Source organism: Pecten maximus, chromosome 18, assembly GCF_902652985.1.
Source record: "Pecten maximus chromosome 18, xPecMax1.1, whole genome shotgun sequence".
NCBI lineage: Eukaryota > Metazoa > Mollusca > Bivalvia > Pectinida > Pectinidae > Pecten > Pecten maximus.
This window is the reverse complement of record NC_047032.1, coordinates 15,215,213-15,232,464: the sequence shown is the minus strand read 5'-3', so window position 1 is coordinate 15,232,464 and position 17,252 is coordinate 15,215,213. Positions and strand designations below refer to the sequence as shown.

At 35.7% G+C, this 17,252-nt stretch overlaps 1 protein-coding gene and 1 long non-coding RNA gene across 4 annotated transcripts in view; both read left to right on the top strand.

The window, feature by feature from the left end:
- The window catches only part of LOC117317159 (putative extracellular sulfatase Sulf-1 homolog), a 105,641-nt gene that overhangs the window by 77,221 nt on the left and 11,168 nt on the right, over positions 1-17,252 (top strand). The window contains 5 exon segments of the mRNA XM_033871959.1: positions 7,818-7,913; positions 8,845-8,999; positions 9,648-9,802; positions 10,273-10,433; positions 16,311-16,436. Coding sequence (XP_033727850.1) covers positions 7,818-7,913; positions 8,845-8,999; positions 9,648-9,802; positions 10,273-10,433; positions 16,311-16,436 — 693 coding nt within the window.
- LOC117317160 lies at positions 102-5,212 on the top strand. 3 transcript variants are annotated; one of them, XR_004530120.1, is made up of 6 exons: positions 102-367; positions 1,561-2,060; positions 3,124-3,434; positions 3,642-3,971; positions 4,176-4,359; positions 4,700-5,212. It is a non-coding gene; the product is annotated as an uncharacterized LOC117317160 (long non-coding RNA). The 3 variants fall into 3 exon arrangements; XR_004530119.1 differs by having other exon boundaries at positions 4,176-5,212; XR_004530121.1 differs by having other exon boundaries at positions 102-383; positions 4,176-5,212.

The window sequence follows — 17,252 nt, the reverse complement described above, 5'->3', positions numbered from 1 at the left end:
TCTTCTGTCCATTTTTGACTTCTTCTCAATAACCATGAGGCCCAGGGGGTCATGGTATTAGGCCAGTAGCATGCTGAAATGAAGGGCTAACGTCACACGACCCCATTTGGTACAATTTTTACACATTTATTCTAATATAGAAAATACTCACGTGAGGATTTCAAATTAATGTTGATATTTTAATAAGACAACCTTCAGTACTTCCAACTGCACGAGGAAAAAATAAATAGTACGCGATAGCTATTTATAGATCGGCTTTTTTCGTGTTACGTAACTTCCGGTCTGGAGCATGCAGAAAGGACCCCATTTGGTACAAAGTGGTGAGACATCGATTTATTCGGTTATTTCCAAAGATGTGATCAATAATGTGAGTGATTTCGATGGTAATACATGTTTTGTTACTTATTACATAAGTGTTGTTCCAAAATATCAGTAATTTGTGTATAAATACCATAGCTGGAAATGCAAATATCTCGGCCCGTATTTTCCCGGATTTTTTTCCCATTGAGCTCGAGCCCACGTGGTTTCATTGAACGATGTTTTGTTACAAATATCATAAATGTACGTTTATGTACTGTGGTTTCACAACTTTTTATAAGTGGTAATACATTAAACTTTTTTAAGATGATGAAAATTGCATAAATATAAATAATAGATAACTAGAATAGAATACTGAAGCGAGGGGCACTTGTCGCCGTCAGGAAGGTAGAATGGCCCTGCTACTGAATCTGTTCCGATACGATAGGCCTTGTGATATATGCTGCTATATCCAGTAAGGACATTCCAACCAGCCGTCAGACAGCTCAGCTGTATGTCTACAGTATACATATTGAACCACAGGGACGTTACAATGATATTAAATGTATACATAAAATGTATGGGGTCATATCAGATCAGTTTAAACATAAGTTATAAACATTTTACATTTAGTATCGATCATTGTAACGTACGTGTCCCTGTGATTGAACAGTTATAATATATAATAACAAAAACAAGTTTGTTTCATGTTGGTGACCATTACCCAGGCAGTAGCATTTATTAATTTTGCTTTCTTTTGTGTTTTTTCCCGGGGTGATTATTGAAATGAAATATTGAAAGAAAAACTCATAAAATAACAATTGATTTTATAATCAATCAATCAATTAAAAACACTCTTGTTGGAGAGTATTTAAAACATGACGACATTAGCACTATTGGCACAACATAACATGTACATGAGGAAGATTTAACAATAACAACATATCACAGTTCATGTATAAATTTCAACAAATTAATTTGATTATAATTAGATTTATCACTTACATCACAGGGAAAGTTATTAAAATTAGAATGAAATAAAATCTATTTATTTGTTGACTAAATGGACTAGTAATTCTCACAAGTGTGACTAAAGAAATAGTTATAACACTATTGCAATGTACATGTATATATAGGTTATATGCTAATATAGCAAATTATAAAATTTACATAAACACTAATATAGTGCGAGTTAAGAACATTCAATCAACAGAAGTGAAATTAAAAGTTGAAATCATTTTGTTTCTCATTCTCAACTTGCAGGGCACATTTGACAACACCAGGATGAATCTGATGCCTTCCTCATTTCAAATGTGCGGTACACTCTGGGTGGTAAACAAAAAGCATGATAGGACTTCTTACAGAAGTAGCATGTCGCCCAATATATTTCTTCTTCTATTGGAGAAACATATTGGTGATCCATGCATACTTGACATATCAGCATGGCATGTCCGTCTGGGGTTGTACTATCCTGGTCAAGATGTGTTGGAAATGGCTCAATATCTGACTGAACACTAGTACTGTGACTAGTGTCCTGACTAAGAGCTGGGAATGGCTCAACATCAACATTCATGCTGGGATCAAAGCAATAACTACAAAGCCAGTCTGAAGACACTAGCAAACTTAAATCTACATGAGTTTGCTCTTCATGATTGAGGCAGTCCCGATGAAACCACCGGCCACATTCTGGACCATCACATCCAACCCATAGGATCCCTTCTTCCTCATCATTACATCGACCCCTGATGTTGCAAATTTTGCAGGTAAATACTTCTTCTGCAAGTTGGTCATTGCCTTTGTTCTGTAGATGAAAGATTAAATTATGAGTTTTTTAATTAATAATATTTCTATGTGTTTTTGGTAAATTTATTTCGTCTGTTGTCACAATTGGCTTCTTCTGGAGACAAAGAGAAAATCAATTTATCAAAGATACTATATTATTTAATATAGATAATTGGTGGATTAACATTATGATTTTATGCACATAAATTAAATGAGAGAAAAAGGAAAAAAATAAGCTTAAGTTAAAGACACACAATTATATAAATTTACCTTCTTTGTTCCTGTGCGTGGTGCTGTTCTTTTTCTCTTTTTCGGAGGATTCATTCTCGGAAGCTCATCATCTTTTGAGATGGAAGCAGTATTGACCTATTATCAACAAATGAAAATTAACTTCACATTTTGCTTTGTTTGCTAGTAGAGTAGTTATAATAGTATTTTTGTTTTTGTTTGATATTGTTTTATTTCTATTTTTACTTCTGTTATGATTATTTTTTTCAACACACAAGAGTTTTGAAAATAATATAGAATAAAAATGATATAAAAAGTCCTGAATTTTCACACATAGATTTTACTTACTGGGTTGTTTTTTGTGGGTTTGTTCTTTTTGTTGGGTCCTTTGGTCATTTCTTTTTCTTTAAGTTGTTGATAAATTTCATTCCCTGTTAACAAAAAAAAAAAATCTGCACTTTTAACAGTTTTCAATAATAAAAGGACAATTGGCAAAAAAGAAAATTTATGACTTTTATGTATTTAATAGTTTAAGGTTCCATTTTGGTTGATAAGTATGTAATTTGGTATCTAGCTTTAACACTGTAGTAATATTGAAAATAATTACAATATTCTTACTTGTACAAAGAAAAAGATGTATACATAATGTAGTTATTCATAACAAGGAACTTGATAAATTTTAGCCACCGGAGCAGAACCAGTTTCAATTTAGACATAATTGCATCAAATTATGGTACTCTTACAGCCATTATGTTTACTTACCTGTCAAAACTCTGGACTCTGTCACAATTCTAGTATTTTTGGTTTTGTTTGCAGGCCCAATAATTGGCACGAATATATCGGCGAGCTCCTTTGGAATGAGTCCCTCTGTGACTAAGGGATGTCCATGTACAAATTGTCCACATCCATCACAGAGTGGGTGCAAATCCAGATTGTCTCCCCCTGGTCCAGGCTTGGGAAAGGTATAGCTTCTGTCGACAGGAGTCAATCTGGAGGTGTCAATAGCATTTGGGTTTAAAGGGACAATACCACATTTCCTGAAGGCAGTTTTGACATGGTGAGGACTAAAAGTCCTGTCAATAGCTGCTCTGAGAATCTGGGCAAACCTGTAAATGAGACAAAATGAGGTACATATATATATACATTTTATTGTTAAAAGTTAAATCACTTGACCATTTCGAGTGAGAAAGTGAGAACCTGACTTTTTGAAGGTCCTGTATTGATAAGCTTGCGATTTAACTTCATTGTTTAGAAAGAGTTAATTATAATATTTCTATCTTTAAGGATTTTTTTTTGTTTTTTGCTTTTTGTAAAGTAAGGAATTTTGTTTTCAGGTTACCTGCCCTTTCCAATGATCAAATTTGGGTTGGCATAGCCCAAATTGACTGCCAAATCTGAAACTGTCTTCTTGAGTGGTCTAAAAAGTGCAACATCTAGAGGCTGGAGTAGGTGTGTGGTGTGGGGTGGCAAGCCTATCAGCTCCACTCTGTTTTCCCTGGCCATTTCTATGGTGTCCAGCGAAAGATGACTCTCATGGTTGTCGAGGATCAGTAATAGTGGCCGTTCTTTCGATGCATGTTGGAGAAAAATACGCTCAAACCATTTTTTGAATAATGCTGCATCCATGTAGCCATTCGGAGAGGTTCCAAAAAGCCATTCCTCTGGTATGCCTAATATTGGAAATTGAATAAAGTTAAATTTTCATTTCAAATCATTATGAATTTTTAATTAAGACAGTAACTGCTCAATTTTATATCTTGAAATATCTATGCTATGTTTTAGTTTGAATGGAATTTATTTTATTGTAAAATTGCTGTTATTTAACACATTTTTTTCATGTTTCTTACCATCTCTGTATGTTCCACCAGGAAAGGACTTTTCAAAAATTATGAAAGAAGGCAGCACCTTTCCATCTGCAGAAACACACACTGCAGCTGTGGTGTGGTTGGTAGTGGAAACCTGTCTTGTATAGGCTCCTCGGTTGGTGACACAGACCTTGTCCTGGGCTACAACCCCTTTCCCAAAGCCAGTTTCGTCCATGTTGTAAACCAGGTTTGGTTTATCGGCTAGTCCTGAATTAAATGTTATGGGTTTTTTTTATAAGTAAATGACATGGCATTTATTATATATACCTGTTCACGAGGCACAAGTGCAGATAAATGCATAACCAATAAATATGTCGCATATTGATTTTTAATGCTATGAGAATTTATTGATTAAAGGGAGATGATAAGATTTACTTTTATTTGATACATGTACTCCCTACAGAACGTTACTATTATTTTGTAATTTTTTAATAATATAGGATATTATCAGTTATTGAAAAACTGAATTAGGATCAGTCCTAAAGTCATTTTCAAAACTCTAATGAAATGTTACAATTTAATTTCAGACAGAAGATTAATGCCTTACCAAGTTTGTCAACAGTGTCCTTTAGCAGAGAGAAATACTGAGACATCACAGTTTTATTTGCCATCCTGACACGACCACCATCTATGGTCTGTGGTTTCCTCATGTGAAGGTCTCGATGTCTGCCTAGAAATCTTTTTATCCACTTGTCGGAGGGACCATTCTCACCGATAGGGCTTGGCCTCCCTGACCTTTGCACAAGTTTCAGTACAAACATCTTTATCATTTTCCTCGTGAGACCTTTCTTGACAATACTTGATGTATGTTACAAGATACTTTTCTTCATCAGAAGAAATTACTCGGACAGGCTGACCTCCCTTGTTAAGACCTTGTGCATGCCTCTTTAACGTCATGTGTGGTACATTGTAGTTTGAAGCTGCACGTCTTATTGGTATCCCTTTTTTTACATCCTGTAGAGCTTGTTTAAAATTTGCGGTTTCATATTTCCTGTATTTAGCTGTGAATGATAAATGTGAAATAAATATATTTTTGTTTATTTAAGTTGTTAAGTTGTTTACAGTCGAACCTGTAATAGCGGACACCTTTATATAGAGGACACCTGTCCATAACGGACAGTTCCAGGAGTCACCAATGAAAATCACTATATGAATATCATGTATATAGCTGACACCTTCCTAATGCGGACAGCGGACACTTATTTTTGTCCGTAAAGTTGTTAAAGATTCTGTATAACGGACACATGAAACCATAGCTATGTTGTTACTTGTGTGTAAAACGTTTCTGAATAACAAAGCAGAGCCTTATTTAATCAACTTCCCTGTATTTGTTTCCTCAACCCCACGGGTGACATGCAAGCCATTCAACCATGGCCTAGACAACAAGAATGGTCAGGTAGTAATTAAATCATTATTAAGACCAACAAAAGAGGATAAAGCAATAGTTATGTCTGTCATAATTGTTTTACTTACAAAAAACAACTGAATGCAAATCTGACAGAACAGAAGAGTTCTGAGTATACCCTATAGTTATTGACTGAACCAAAAAACGGTTTTTATTAAATTAAATCCCAACATGGATTTCAGAAAATATATCTCAAAATAAATGCTTTGGATTAAAATTAAAAGAAAGGGTTAGGGTAACCCTAACCCAAAAATACACTTTGATTTTTAAAAGGTTAATGTAATAGAAAAGATATTTCAAACATATTTATTTTCCTAATTCATGTGTTAGTCATGCCATCAGTAAGGACATAAAGACTGAAACATCCCATCCAGGATAGATTTTGCTTAAAAAGGTGGACTTGGCATTTCATAAATGGGGTCTTTTTCAGATAAAAAAAAATGGGTCCATGAGAATAATTTGGAGAAAAAAATGGGAGTCCCAGAGTGTTTTGGGTGTTAATAATCAGCTTGTTGGGAATAAGTGAATGTGAAAAATTAAATTATGCATGCCATAAATATTATGTTAATTTGTATTTTTTTTTCATTGAAAATTACACTAAAAGTTTAAAATAAAAAAGGGGGTGGGGTGGGAGTGTGATAATTGCACTTGGAAGAAATCAGTTTCCTCATCCTAGATAATATGATAATTAATATCATTAAAAGGAAATGGTGAATTACTACTTCTCCAATGTACAGAGGATATTTCCCATTTATGCATGTTAAAAGTATTAGTAGGATTATTATAAATTTAATTATTAATTGAATTATTTCTGCTTCAGTGTTCATTGAAAGCCCCTATATGTTAAGAATTCATAGCAGAAGGGAAATAACTCCTAATAAAAGCTTTAAAAAATCCGGATATTTCGTTGATCAAGCACCTGTGAGAGTGTATTAGAGATCAACTTCCGACATGCGCACAAATAGTTTTACTGCAATGGCGAAGCGGGGCAAGTTCGAATTGTAGGTACAGCACACTGAAAATGACCGATGTTCACTTTATAAGGTAAGTACCGGTGTAATACGACCAACGAAGACTTTTAGGACTATAAGAAATAATTTAGAGTGATAAATGTGCCGGAAAACATTTCAAAAGTTGATATAACACTGTCGTCGAAAGGCAAAACTATGCACAACATGGATGTTTTCCTATAACTTACCCATTTCAATATCTTGTACTAAGCAAACTGGATCGCTGCATGCCTCAAAATTGTCGTTGAAATGACCGTTTATGTTTACATTATGACGTCATAAAATCTCGCGTCATGGAATGGACATGCGAGGATTTAGGAGCCATTTTATCAAATTTTGTACCAAATGGGGTCTTGTACCAAATGGGGTCGTGTGACGTTACAAAGTTCGTACAAATCAATGACTTTGACCTACTTTCAAAATCACAGGGGTTAAATAAGTTAATATTTTTTAAACAATTTCTTCTTATAAACCAGGAGGCTCAGGATCATGATATTTGGCCTTAAGCATGATGGGGTAAAGGGCTGTCAAGTTTTTTCAAATGAATGACCTTGACCAACATTCATAGTAATAGGGGTCGAATATGCTAAAAATCGTTTAAACAATTTCTTTTTAATAACCAAGATGCCCAAAAGACCTAATTTTGGGCCTATAACATGATAGATTAAAGGGTTACCAAGTTTGTTCCAAATGAATGACCCTGACCTACATTCAAGGTTACTGAGGTAAAATATGCTAATTTTTTAAGTAACTTCTTCTTAATAAAAAAGATGTTCAATGATATGATAATGGGCATGACGCATGCTGGGATAAACTAGGGCTAATATGTTTGTTTAAATGAATGGCTTTTACTAACATTCAAGGTCACAGGGGGTAGATTTATTTAAAACAATTAATCAAGTTCTTCTAAACACTCAAAATGCTTAAATTGATGACATTTGGTAATGATATGATGGGATGAATGACAACCTACTTAAGGTTGTTGATATTCAAGGTCAGAAGTCAAAAATGTTTACATGACTCACCTTATATCTGGAAATAAAACACACAGCAATCAACTATCAATGACTTCTACTTTGCAAAAAAAAACTTGTAATGCTTTATAATTACAAATAAATGTTTCTTCTTAAAACAACTTCTTTGATTAATGGCATATGGGCAATACAGGCCCATTGGGCCTTGTTTCATTTGCTCTGATAAAAAGTCTTTTTTTTATTGGGTCTATTCCAGACTTCACTCCAAAATTCATCAGCAGACGTAAACGACAACTTCCGTATGACCTGACAGATACTACATTGCCTGATGATTTAACTGAACAGTATCCACGTAAGTATGATACCCAGCCAACACCTGCCCTCCCTCCCCCTCCTTCCTCTCCTCCCTCTCCCCCTCTCCTCCTCCTCTTCCCTCCCCTCCTCCCTCTCCCCTCCTCCTCCCTCCCCTTGTCCTCCCTCCCCTCCTCCTCCCTTCCCTTCTCCCTCCTCCTCCCTCTCCCCCTCCTCCCCTCCTCACTCTCCTCCTCCTCCCTTCCCCTCCTCCCTCCTACTCCCTTCCCTTCCTACCTCCTCCTCCCTTCCCCTCCTCCCTCCTCCTCCCTTCCCCTCCTCCCTCCTTCCCCTCCTCCCTCCCTCTCCCCTCCTTCCCCTCCTTCCCCTCCTCCGTCTCCCCCTCTCCTCCTCCTCCTCCCTCCTCAGTCTCCCTCTCCCTCCTCCCCCTCTCCCCCTCTCCCCCTCCTCCCTCCTCCTCCCTCCTCAGTCTTCCCCTTTCCCCCTCCCTCCTCTCCCTCTCCTCCTTCTCCCTCCCCCCCTTCATTCCCCCCTCCTCCTCCCTCCTCCTCCCTCCTCAGTCTCCCCCTTTCCCCTCCCTCCTCTCCCTCTCCTCCTCCTCCCTCCCCCTCTCCTCCCTCTCCCCCTCTCCTCCCCCCTCCTTCCCCTCCCCTAGTTTGACTGCACTGGCACTGTGTTGTATCCTTGAACAAGGTACTTGTATCAGTTGTGTTCCAGTCGTTCAGCTGTAAATAAGTACCTGGCATCTGGCTGTATGCTCCCCAGGGAGTTAACAAAGACATTGGTTAATTGATAAAAGCCCAATGACCACAGATAGTAATTTGTTAAACACTTTGAGACGGCTATGTTGCTGTAATATAGCAGTAAAAAGTGCAGATTTGTTTCCTTGAAAACTGGACATATATTTTCCACATGAATATCGTAGATCCTATGACATTAAAGGGTAATTTGATAAATTGCTGTAATTTCAGAGGTGGAGCCTTTTGAGCATCGTTGCCGACAGCTGCCAAACAATACGATAGTATGCGACCAAGAGTTGTATAATGATGTGGATGCCTGGAAGGACCACAAGGGACAGTTAGATGAAATGATACAGGAATATCGCAAGATGCTGGAGGACCTCAGGGTAGGGGCGCGGTCAAGTGACCGATTTGAGGATGGAAGGTTCCAAAAATCTTTGGTGGAGGGTTTTAAAATGTATAAAACACAATCAGGTGATATTGGATTTAAAAGGGGAAAATCATGTTCAGCCCACTGGTGAGCTGTGAGCTGTTCAAATTGCCCTGCAGCCATAGTCTGATATACATCCTTTAACAATCCTTGTTGTTGTTATTTCTTGAGAAGTATTGGAAGGATTTTTTCTCAAACTTCATATTATAATGATTTTTTTCCCTACTTGTGTCCATTGAATTTTGAGTGTGATTCAGATAATTAGATTGCTAACAGACAGCCATCTCGGAATTTGACAGGGAGGTTTGTTAAGTATTGGAAGGATTTTTCTCAGACTTCATAATACATATGTAGACCCTTGTTAACATATGATGATCCATATCCTAAGGTGAAAAGATGAAAGAAATGATTTGCATATGTAAATAAAATAGTCTAGCTCCAGATCTATATTTTTGGCTATCATAAGTCAGTAAGCATTGGGCAGAAAGTTCAGAAACTGTCTTTTAACACCACAAATGGTATAAATGTTAAATAATTTTAACTTGGACATATCACCTATAAATAAAGTCACATTTACTTCTATCAAGTAATGATTACTTTGTAGACATATCGGCGACACCTGAAGATCACCAAGCCAAAAGACTCCTATCTTTCTCAGTTTGGTGGAGATGTCAACGGTCCGGGTTATCTGGACAACATGGATGGCTTTGATACTACTGACCTACTGGACCCCGACTGTGACTGTGATGATAATCTTACGTTAGTACAAGCTTTCCGATTTTCTCTAAAACTGTCTCTCTGAGATTCTAAAAACTCTATCCTTCGTGATGTCAGTTTGTGTTGATGAAGCTTGAGACAATAATTTGGAAACTTTACCCCAATAGCTCTGGATTGCATGTGATGTGCCTCTGTATGTTATTCATTGAGGTAACCACCAGCTACTACAAAGAGACATATTCTCAGAGTGACCGAAGCTGTTCATGAGGAACCAACCAACACAGAAATTTTATTTCATTTTTTTTTTACTTTGCATTATAGATTGATTAGCATAAGTATATAGATTGTAACTTGTTTCACAATGGTTATAAAAGAAATTGAAGTTTTTAGTTATATGTTTCATAGACATCATCATCTAATCAAAATTAAATTTGTTTGCTTATATTCATATTCTAGTATTATCAAATAAGCATAGTTACACACTATTTTTACTCTCAATTGGAATTTAACAGTGACACGATTAGGGATAAAAGACAACGAAGGAAGGACAAACGGAAAGAAAGAAAAAGAAGAAGATTTAGAAAAAAGAGAAAAAACAGGGATTGTAATAAACCTGATATGAACTGCTTCACCCATGACCATGCACACTGGAGAACTCCACCCCTATGGGATTGTAAGTATACCAAATGTGTTTTTGTCAGGGGCTGTAACTCTGCAATTTCTAGAGTACCCCGGTAGAATAATTTTTTTCAAGGGGCATAACTCAGGAAGGTTTTTTATGGCTGTATTTAGGAGTAACATACCGATGTGTCTGTAGCTGTATTAAGAGTTTGTAACATAACAGTGTGGATAAATTGAAAGTGGGATTACTCAAATTTATGTTAGTGAATTTACTCATTTCAGAGTACTCAAGGGCAATAACTCTGGAATATGTAAATTTATTAAGAGGGGTAATTCAAACACGAGGGGAAGTAACTCTTAAACATTAAAAGCAGACTTGATTATTCAAGGGGAATTATTCAGGAATGTGACTTGATGTATTTGCAGACAAAATCTTCAACATAAGACTAGATGTTGAAAAAATCAAACAATATTGGTTTCCCAGGAATCTTTAGAGAATGTGTATTGAAGCAGATTTTCTTTGGAGATATAGGTATAGGTGGATATGATTTTTAAAATGTCTTCATTGTACATGTACATTTTTCTGAGATGGGTAAGTAAGGGAGGTAATTCAGATAGATACAAAAAGGCAATCTGCTTAGAAATTTTGATTGAACAAATTATCTTGAGAAATTTCTTAATTTATACAACCCAATGGTTTCTATCTAACTAATTTTATATTCGTCGGCGTTGGTCGTCAGCTTCCGTAGACAGCTAGGTTAAAGTTTTTATAAAGCAGTGTTGTTTCAATATGAATGATAATACAGCTCAGGTATTTGTCATGTGTGTTCCATGTAACATGACCTGTCCATTGGTAATATATTTGGGGACCTGCTTACCTTGGCTGTAGCCTTTGACCTACTTTTAAAAGCTTTAACCTTGACCACTGTATGTTATCTGTGTGAAAGATGGCTTTTAAATTTGACATGTGTGTACCTTTTGATAAGTCCTTACCATTGACACTACATTTGTTGACCTGCTGACCTTGATCATGACCTTTGACCTAATGTTGAAAAACTTAAACCTTGGCCACTGAATGTTAATTGTACAAGCTAGGGCTTCATATTTGACATAACTTTTCCCTTATGACAAGACTTTTCCACTGGTACTGCATTTGTGGACCTGCTGACCTGATCTAGACCTTTGACCTAATTTTAAAAACCTTTATCCTTGGCCTGTGTATGTTAACTGTACAAGGTAGGGATTTTATATTGACGTGTGTACACTATGACAAGACCGTTCTATTGGTACTACATATGTGGACCTTCTGACCTTGACCATGACTTGCTTTTGAAAAATTAATTCTGAATCTCAACCCATTTGGTGAGCGATAATGTCTTTGGAAAATCCTTGTTCTTCACTATGATTTGTTGATCTGTGTACATGTATGTTCTTGTTTCTGTTTGTCCATTATGCCTGATTGTTGAAGTTTCCTTTTCCCTTCATATTTGAAATTATTCTGTTCTCGTTCTATTTACTGTTTCCTTTGCTCTAGCAAGTTCTGAACATTCGTAATAACTTTCCAAATCTCTACACATTATAACTTCACATATCTCTACACCTAATAACTTCACATATCTCTGCACATTTTCCCGTACATTTTCAACATTTTCTCAATAACCAACAGGCCCAGGGACCTGATGTTGGGTTTGTAGCATTCTTGGATAAAGTCTACCAATTTTGTTCAAATGGATTATCTTGACCTTCATTCAAGGTCACAGGGGTCAAATATGCTAACAAAATTTAAACAACTTCTTCTTGATAACCAAGAAGCCCAGTATCCTGATATTGGGTTTGTAGCATGCTGGGAGAAATGGCAATCAAATGCAAGTTTGTTAAAACTGATGACCTTTACCTTCTGTCGGTTCACATGGGTCAAATATGCTGAAGTCTTAGAATGACTTTTTGATAACCAAAAAGACAAGAAACCTGATATTAGGTCTGTAGCCAAGTTTGTTCAAATGGATGACCTTGGCCTTCATTCAAGGTCATAGGGTCAAATATGCTTTCATCTTTTAAACAATTAAATTAACTTCTTTTCAATAACCAACAGTCCCAGGGATCTGATATTGGGTCTGAGCATTCTGGGATAAAGGACTCCAGAGATTGTTCAAATTAATGACCTTGACCTTTATTGAAGGTCACAGGGGTCAAATATACTAAAATATATCAAAACTCGTTAACCGTTAAGACCCATTGGCCTCTTGTGTCTTAATTGTTGTTCATCTGGAACCACTGTATTACCTTTATTCATTAGAATAGTAGGCATGTTCAGTACTTTTATTTTTTCACCTTAAGCAAAAATTATGTTGCACTCAAATTTAAACACAGCTTTTAGAAACACTTTGTTCTTGTACCTTGAGTAGCAGATATGGGCTTTAAGCAGGATACTGTAAAAGTGGATATTTTCGTGCATTGAAATTTTCGCTTAGTCAGCTTACAAACTGTTTGCGGTGTGGATATTTTCGCGCTGTCAGTCATGATGAAAATATATTTTCGCGCTGCGATGTCATTGGCCATGTACATAAAGTAAGATTATTTTCGGCAAACTCCATTGAAAGCTCACGACGATCGGTCCAGTAAATATACCAAACTTTGATCAACAGACACGTTTAGGTTGTAAGTGTGATCATTGCATTACGTCTGTGTGACCGAAAAAAAAACATTAATGTATATCAGATATTTTAGCATTGATTCAGTCATTTACATTGAAAATACACCACGTACAAGACACCTGATTGCAACTTAGGCCCCGGAAATGTATAAATAACATGCGTTATCAGTACTCGTACTGTATGGTATAAATTAAGAAGTCATCCGTGTATTGTTGAATGCAGTATTAACTAAGTATGTTCGTATTTAATTGCGACTGAACACCTCTTAATTATTTCCAACTCAAGCTAGGTAGAGAGGCCACGCGAGGCGTCACTCGCGGTTAAGTTGAAAGGATAGGACGTCCGGTTATGCCGAGTGACGTGTTATGCTTTCATGTCTAGTCAAAACAAAGCCAGGTTTCCCAATTAGCGGTAGTTGATTTTGCAGGTATCAAATAAGTTTGGTAGTAATTAAATACGACTTTGCAATTAAAAAGCAGACATATTGATGTTCTGACCTAATTTTACCAACATATATAGACCTATTTCTACAGTAGCCCTTTCGTATTTTCAATATATTAAATGGACCATTCATTACAGTTAACTATCCATAGTTTCTGATTCAAATAAAACATATAACCACGCGGAGACTCAACATTAACATTTCTAATACAAGCAAGTTTATCTATTTTGTCACAAATGTAACGTGTGCTGTTTTGGGGCCTATAGCTACACAATGACCGACCAGCTTTGCGATTGATATGTACAGTAACGTAGAAGCGATCTTAATTATCATGATATGAAGAAAGTTTAATGATCAATCAACATTAAACTAGATATATTTATCATTTTACTAATTATTCAAATTAGTATAGCAATGTCTCAGACAAATGACCGACAATGACAGCGTTACACATCACGGACGACATGGTTTACAGCAGGAACTTGCGTCTTTGATGTGGAAATATTGGCGTGCCAATATTTTCACGTGTTATTATAATCGCGTGTTGATATTTTCGCGGAAATTTAATGATCGCGAAATAAGCAAAAATTTCCACGCCGCAAACATTTCCACTTTTACAGTAATACTATTTATTTGGATTTTATCAGGATAGTACTTAGTTTATTAGACTTTTAACAGGTTAATATATATATATATAGTAACATTTATACTTGTTAGGCTTTTTACATGATGATACTGTAGCATTTGTTTTGCTTTTTACATGATAATACTGTAGCATTTGTGGGATTTTCACATGATAATACTGTAGCATTTGTGGGATTTTGCGGGTTGATACCATAGCTTTTGTTAGCATTTCTACAGAATTAATAGACATTGGTGGGCCTATTAACAGGTATGGGCCTATTACTGGATATATATAATATCATCCTCTAAACCTCTCAGGTTTAGTTGTCAGGGTTCCTAAATGTTTAAAACAAATTCTACTTCAAGTTATTAATAGTGCAAAATATTTTATGATAATCTATTGATCAGTTATATATTAGATTCACCTGCTTCTGTTCAGACGGCTTTAATGAGGATCATGTTTTGATTTTACTGACCAAATATGGAAAATGTTATAAACAGATCAAATAATATATAATTATGCACTTTTAATTAGAAGATTTTGTATTCCCATTTCACACTACTTCTGCAGCTCACTTTAAAATCCATTGATAAGGATTTTCTAGTAAGAGACAGGAAAATAGAGTGGAAACAGAAGATCTTTATTCCATTTATTTATTTAGTTAAGAAGAGATATCTTTAGAAATATTGTGAATGGAACTTTAAAGAAATAGTTGAAAGAGGAAAATCTATTTATTTATATTTATATTCATTTATTTAAGAAGACATATTTTACAATGCTGAGAATGGAACTTGTTTGAGAAATAGATGAAAAAGGAAAATCTATTTATTTCTTGTTTATTTATTTATTATATGGTAAATTTATTTTATTTATTCATTATTTATTTTTAGCCCACCATCATCAGATGGTGGGCTATTCAAATCGCCCTGCGTCCGTGGTCCGTCCGTCCGTCCGTCCGTCCCTCCGTCCGTCCGTAAACAATTCTTGTTATCGCTAATCCTCAGAAAGTGCTGAAGGGATCTTTCTCAAATTTCATATGTAGGTCCCCCTTGGTGCCTAGTTATGCATATTGCATTTTGACACCAATCGGAAAACAACATGGCCGACAGGCAGCCATCTTGGATTTTGACAATTGAAGTTTGTTATCGCTATTTCTCAGAAAGTACTGAAGGGATCTTTCTCAAATTTCATATGTAGGTTCCCCTCGGTGCCTAGTTATGCATATTGCATTTGGAGACCATTCGGAAAACAACATGGCCGACAGGCAGCCATCTTGGATTTTGACAATTGAAGTTTGTTATCGTTATTTCTCAGAAACTAATGAAGGGATCTTTCTGAAATTTCATATGTAGGTTCCCCTCAGTGCCTAGTTATTCTTATTGCATATTGAGACCAATCGGAAAACAACATGGCCGACAGGCAGCCATCTTGGAATTTGACAATTGAAGTTTGTTATCGCTATTTCTCAGAAAGTAATGAAGGGATCTTTCTCAAATTTCATATGTAGCTTCCCCTCAGGGCCTAGTTTTGCATATTGGGACCAATCCGAAAACAACATGGCCGACAGACAGCCATTATCGCTAAATCTTAAATTTTATATATAGGTTCCCCTTGTGTGAAAAGGACTAGAGGGCTGTTTCTGAATTTACACTGATTAGTAAGACTTAGAGGAAGGGAAAAGTAGAGAAAAGATCAATCTGACATGGAACCTATAAAGATCAATCAATGGTGGGCGCCAAGATCCCTCTGGGATCTCTTGTTTATTAATTCAAGCAGATATGTTTTTTCATTGCTGACAATGGAACTAGAGAAATTGTTAAAAGAGGAATATCCAATTGAATCAATCTAGGACTATTAGTATTAGATTAAGTGTACAATGCACCTGAAATATGTTTACTGGAATCAGTAAACTCAGAATTTGTTACATGTAACAGTGAAAATGTTAAATGGTCTTTATATTAGTTAAATAGAAAGTAGATAGTTACTTCATCAATTCAGCACAAGCATGATCACATCTTCTTTAGCTCTTGGGGTGTCCTAGTATCATACTATCAACACTACTACTGTAGCTTTCGGGTATCCTTGCTCTTTATCTTCAATATATATATTCTGTCACACAAGTTCTATGTGCACTGAGTTATTTCCCTTTGACCTCTCTAACCGAAAAGAGATTTTTGTTTTCCTTGGTTTCACCAAACTTTATATTAGCTCGTACATGGAATCTACCACCTAACAAAAAAATGCGCCGATTGAACCATCCTGCTTGCAAGCGAGATCAAATGGAATGTTACCTAATGGACGATACTCACTGGAAAACTCCACCTCTCTGGACTTGTAAGATCTACATCCCATAATCCTCTGTATTTAGGTCACACATGGTGGAGAGCTCATTAGATATTCAAGGTGACCCAAAAGGAATTGGGGTTAAATTTGGGAGAGCAATATTGATTTTAAAAAATGAAAGAAAATTCAAAGGGACATAACTCCAATATTTTTTTTTGCTTTATGTGTGTGTTTTGCATTTTAGTGATATTTTATTTTGGCTTCCGTTTGAAAATTCTTCACTTTTATCACTTATAATGCTTCATGTTCATGGTTTTATTTTGTTTTTGCTTTTCTTGGAATATAAATTGTTACACATAGGTAATTCAAATTTACTTATTTTAAAACTTTGAACCCTGATCCTTTGAGTGATTTTGACTGTTCTGATCCAACAATTTTTTTATTGCCTCCAATTATTAGTAATGACAAAATTGTTGAATCAAACTCGTTAATTAAATTTCAATCAAATTTGTTGTCTCACTTATTTGATAGATCAAAAAGACTCCATACTAGATATATTTTGTGTAAATTAGATTTATGAGTAAATAATTTATTTTTTTTTTTTTTTTTTACTGTACATTTCAAGTTGTGACATGTTTTTCTTCACAGTCAGTGTTTCTTTTTTTCTTTCAAGAAAGTGAGAGTTCTGTTTGATTGTTTTAGAGCTTACCATCCAAAGGGAATAGAAAGAATTTGTTTGTCCTTGAATTGTGATTTTGGTATGAAAGTCTGCATCAGGGCCAGCAGGCAATTTTTTTATGTTTTTTATTTTTTTATTTTTTTTTTTTTATCTTATTTTTTTTTCAAAATTCATAATTCCAGTTTTGT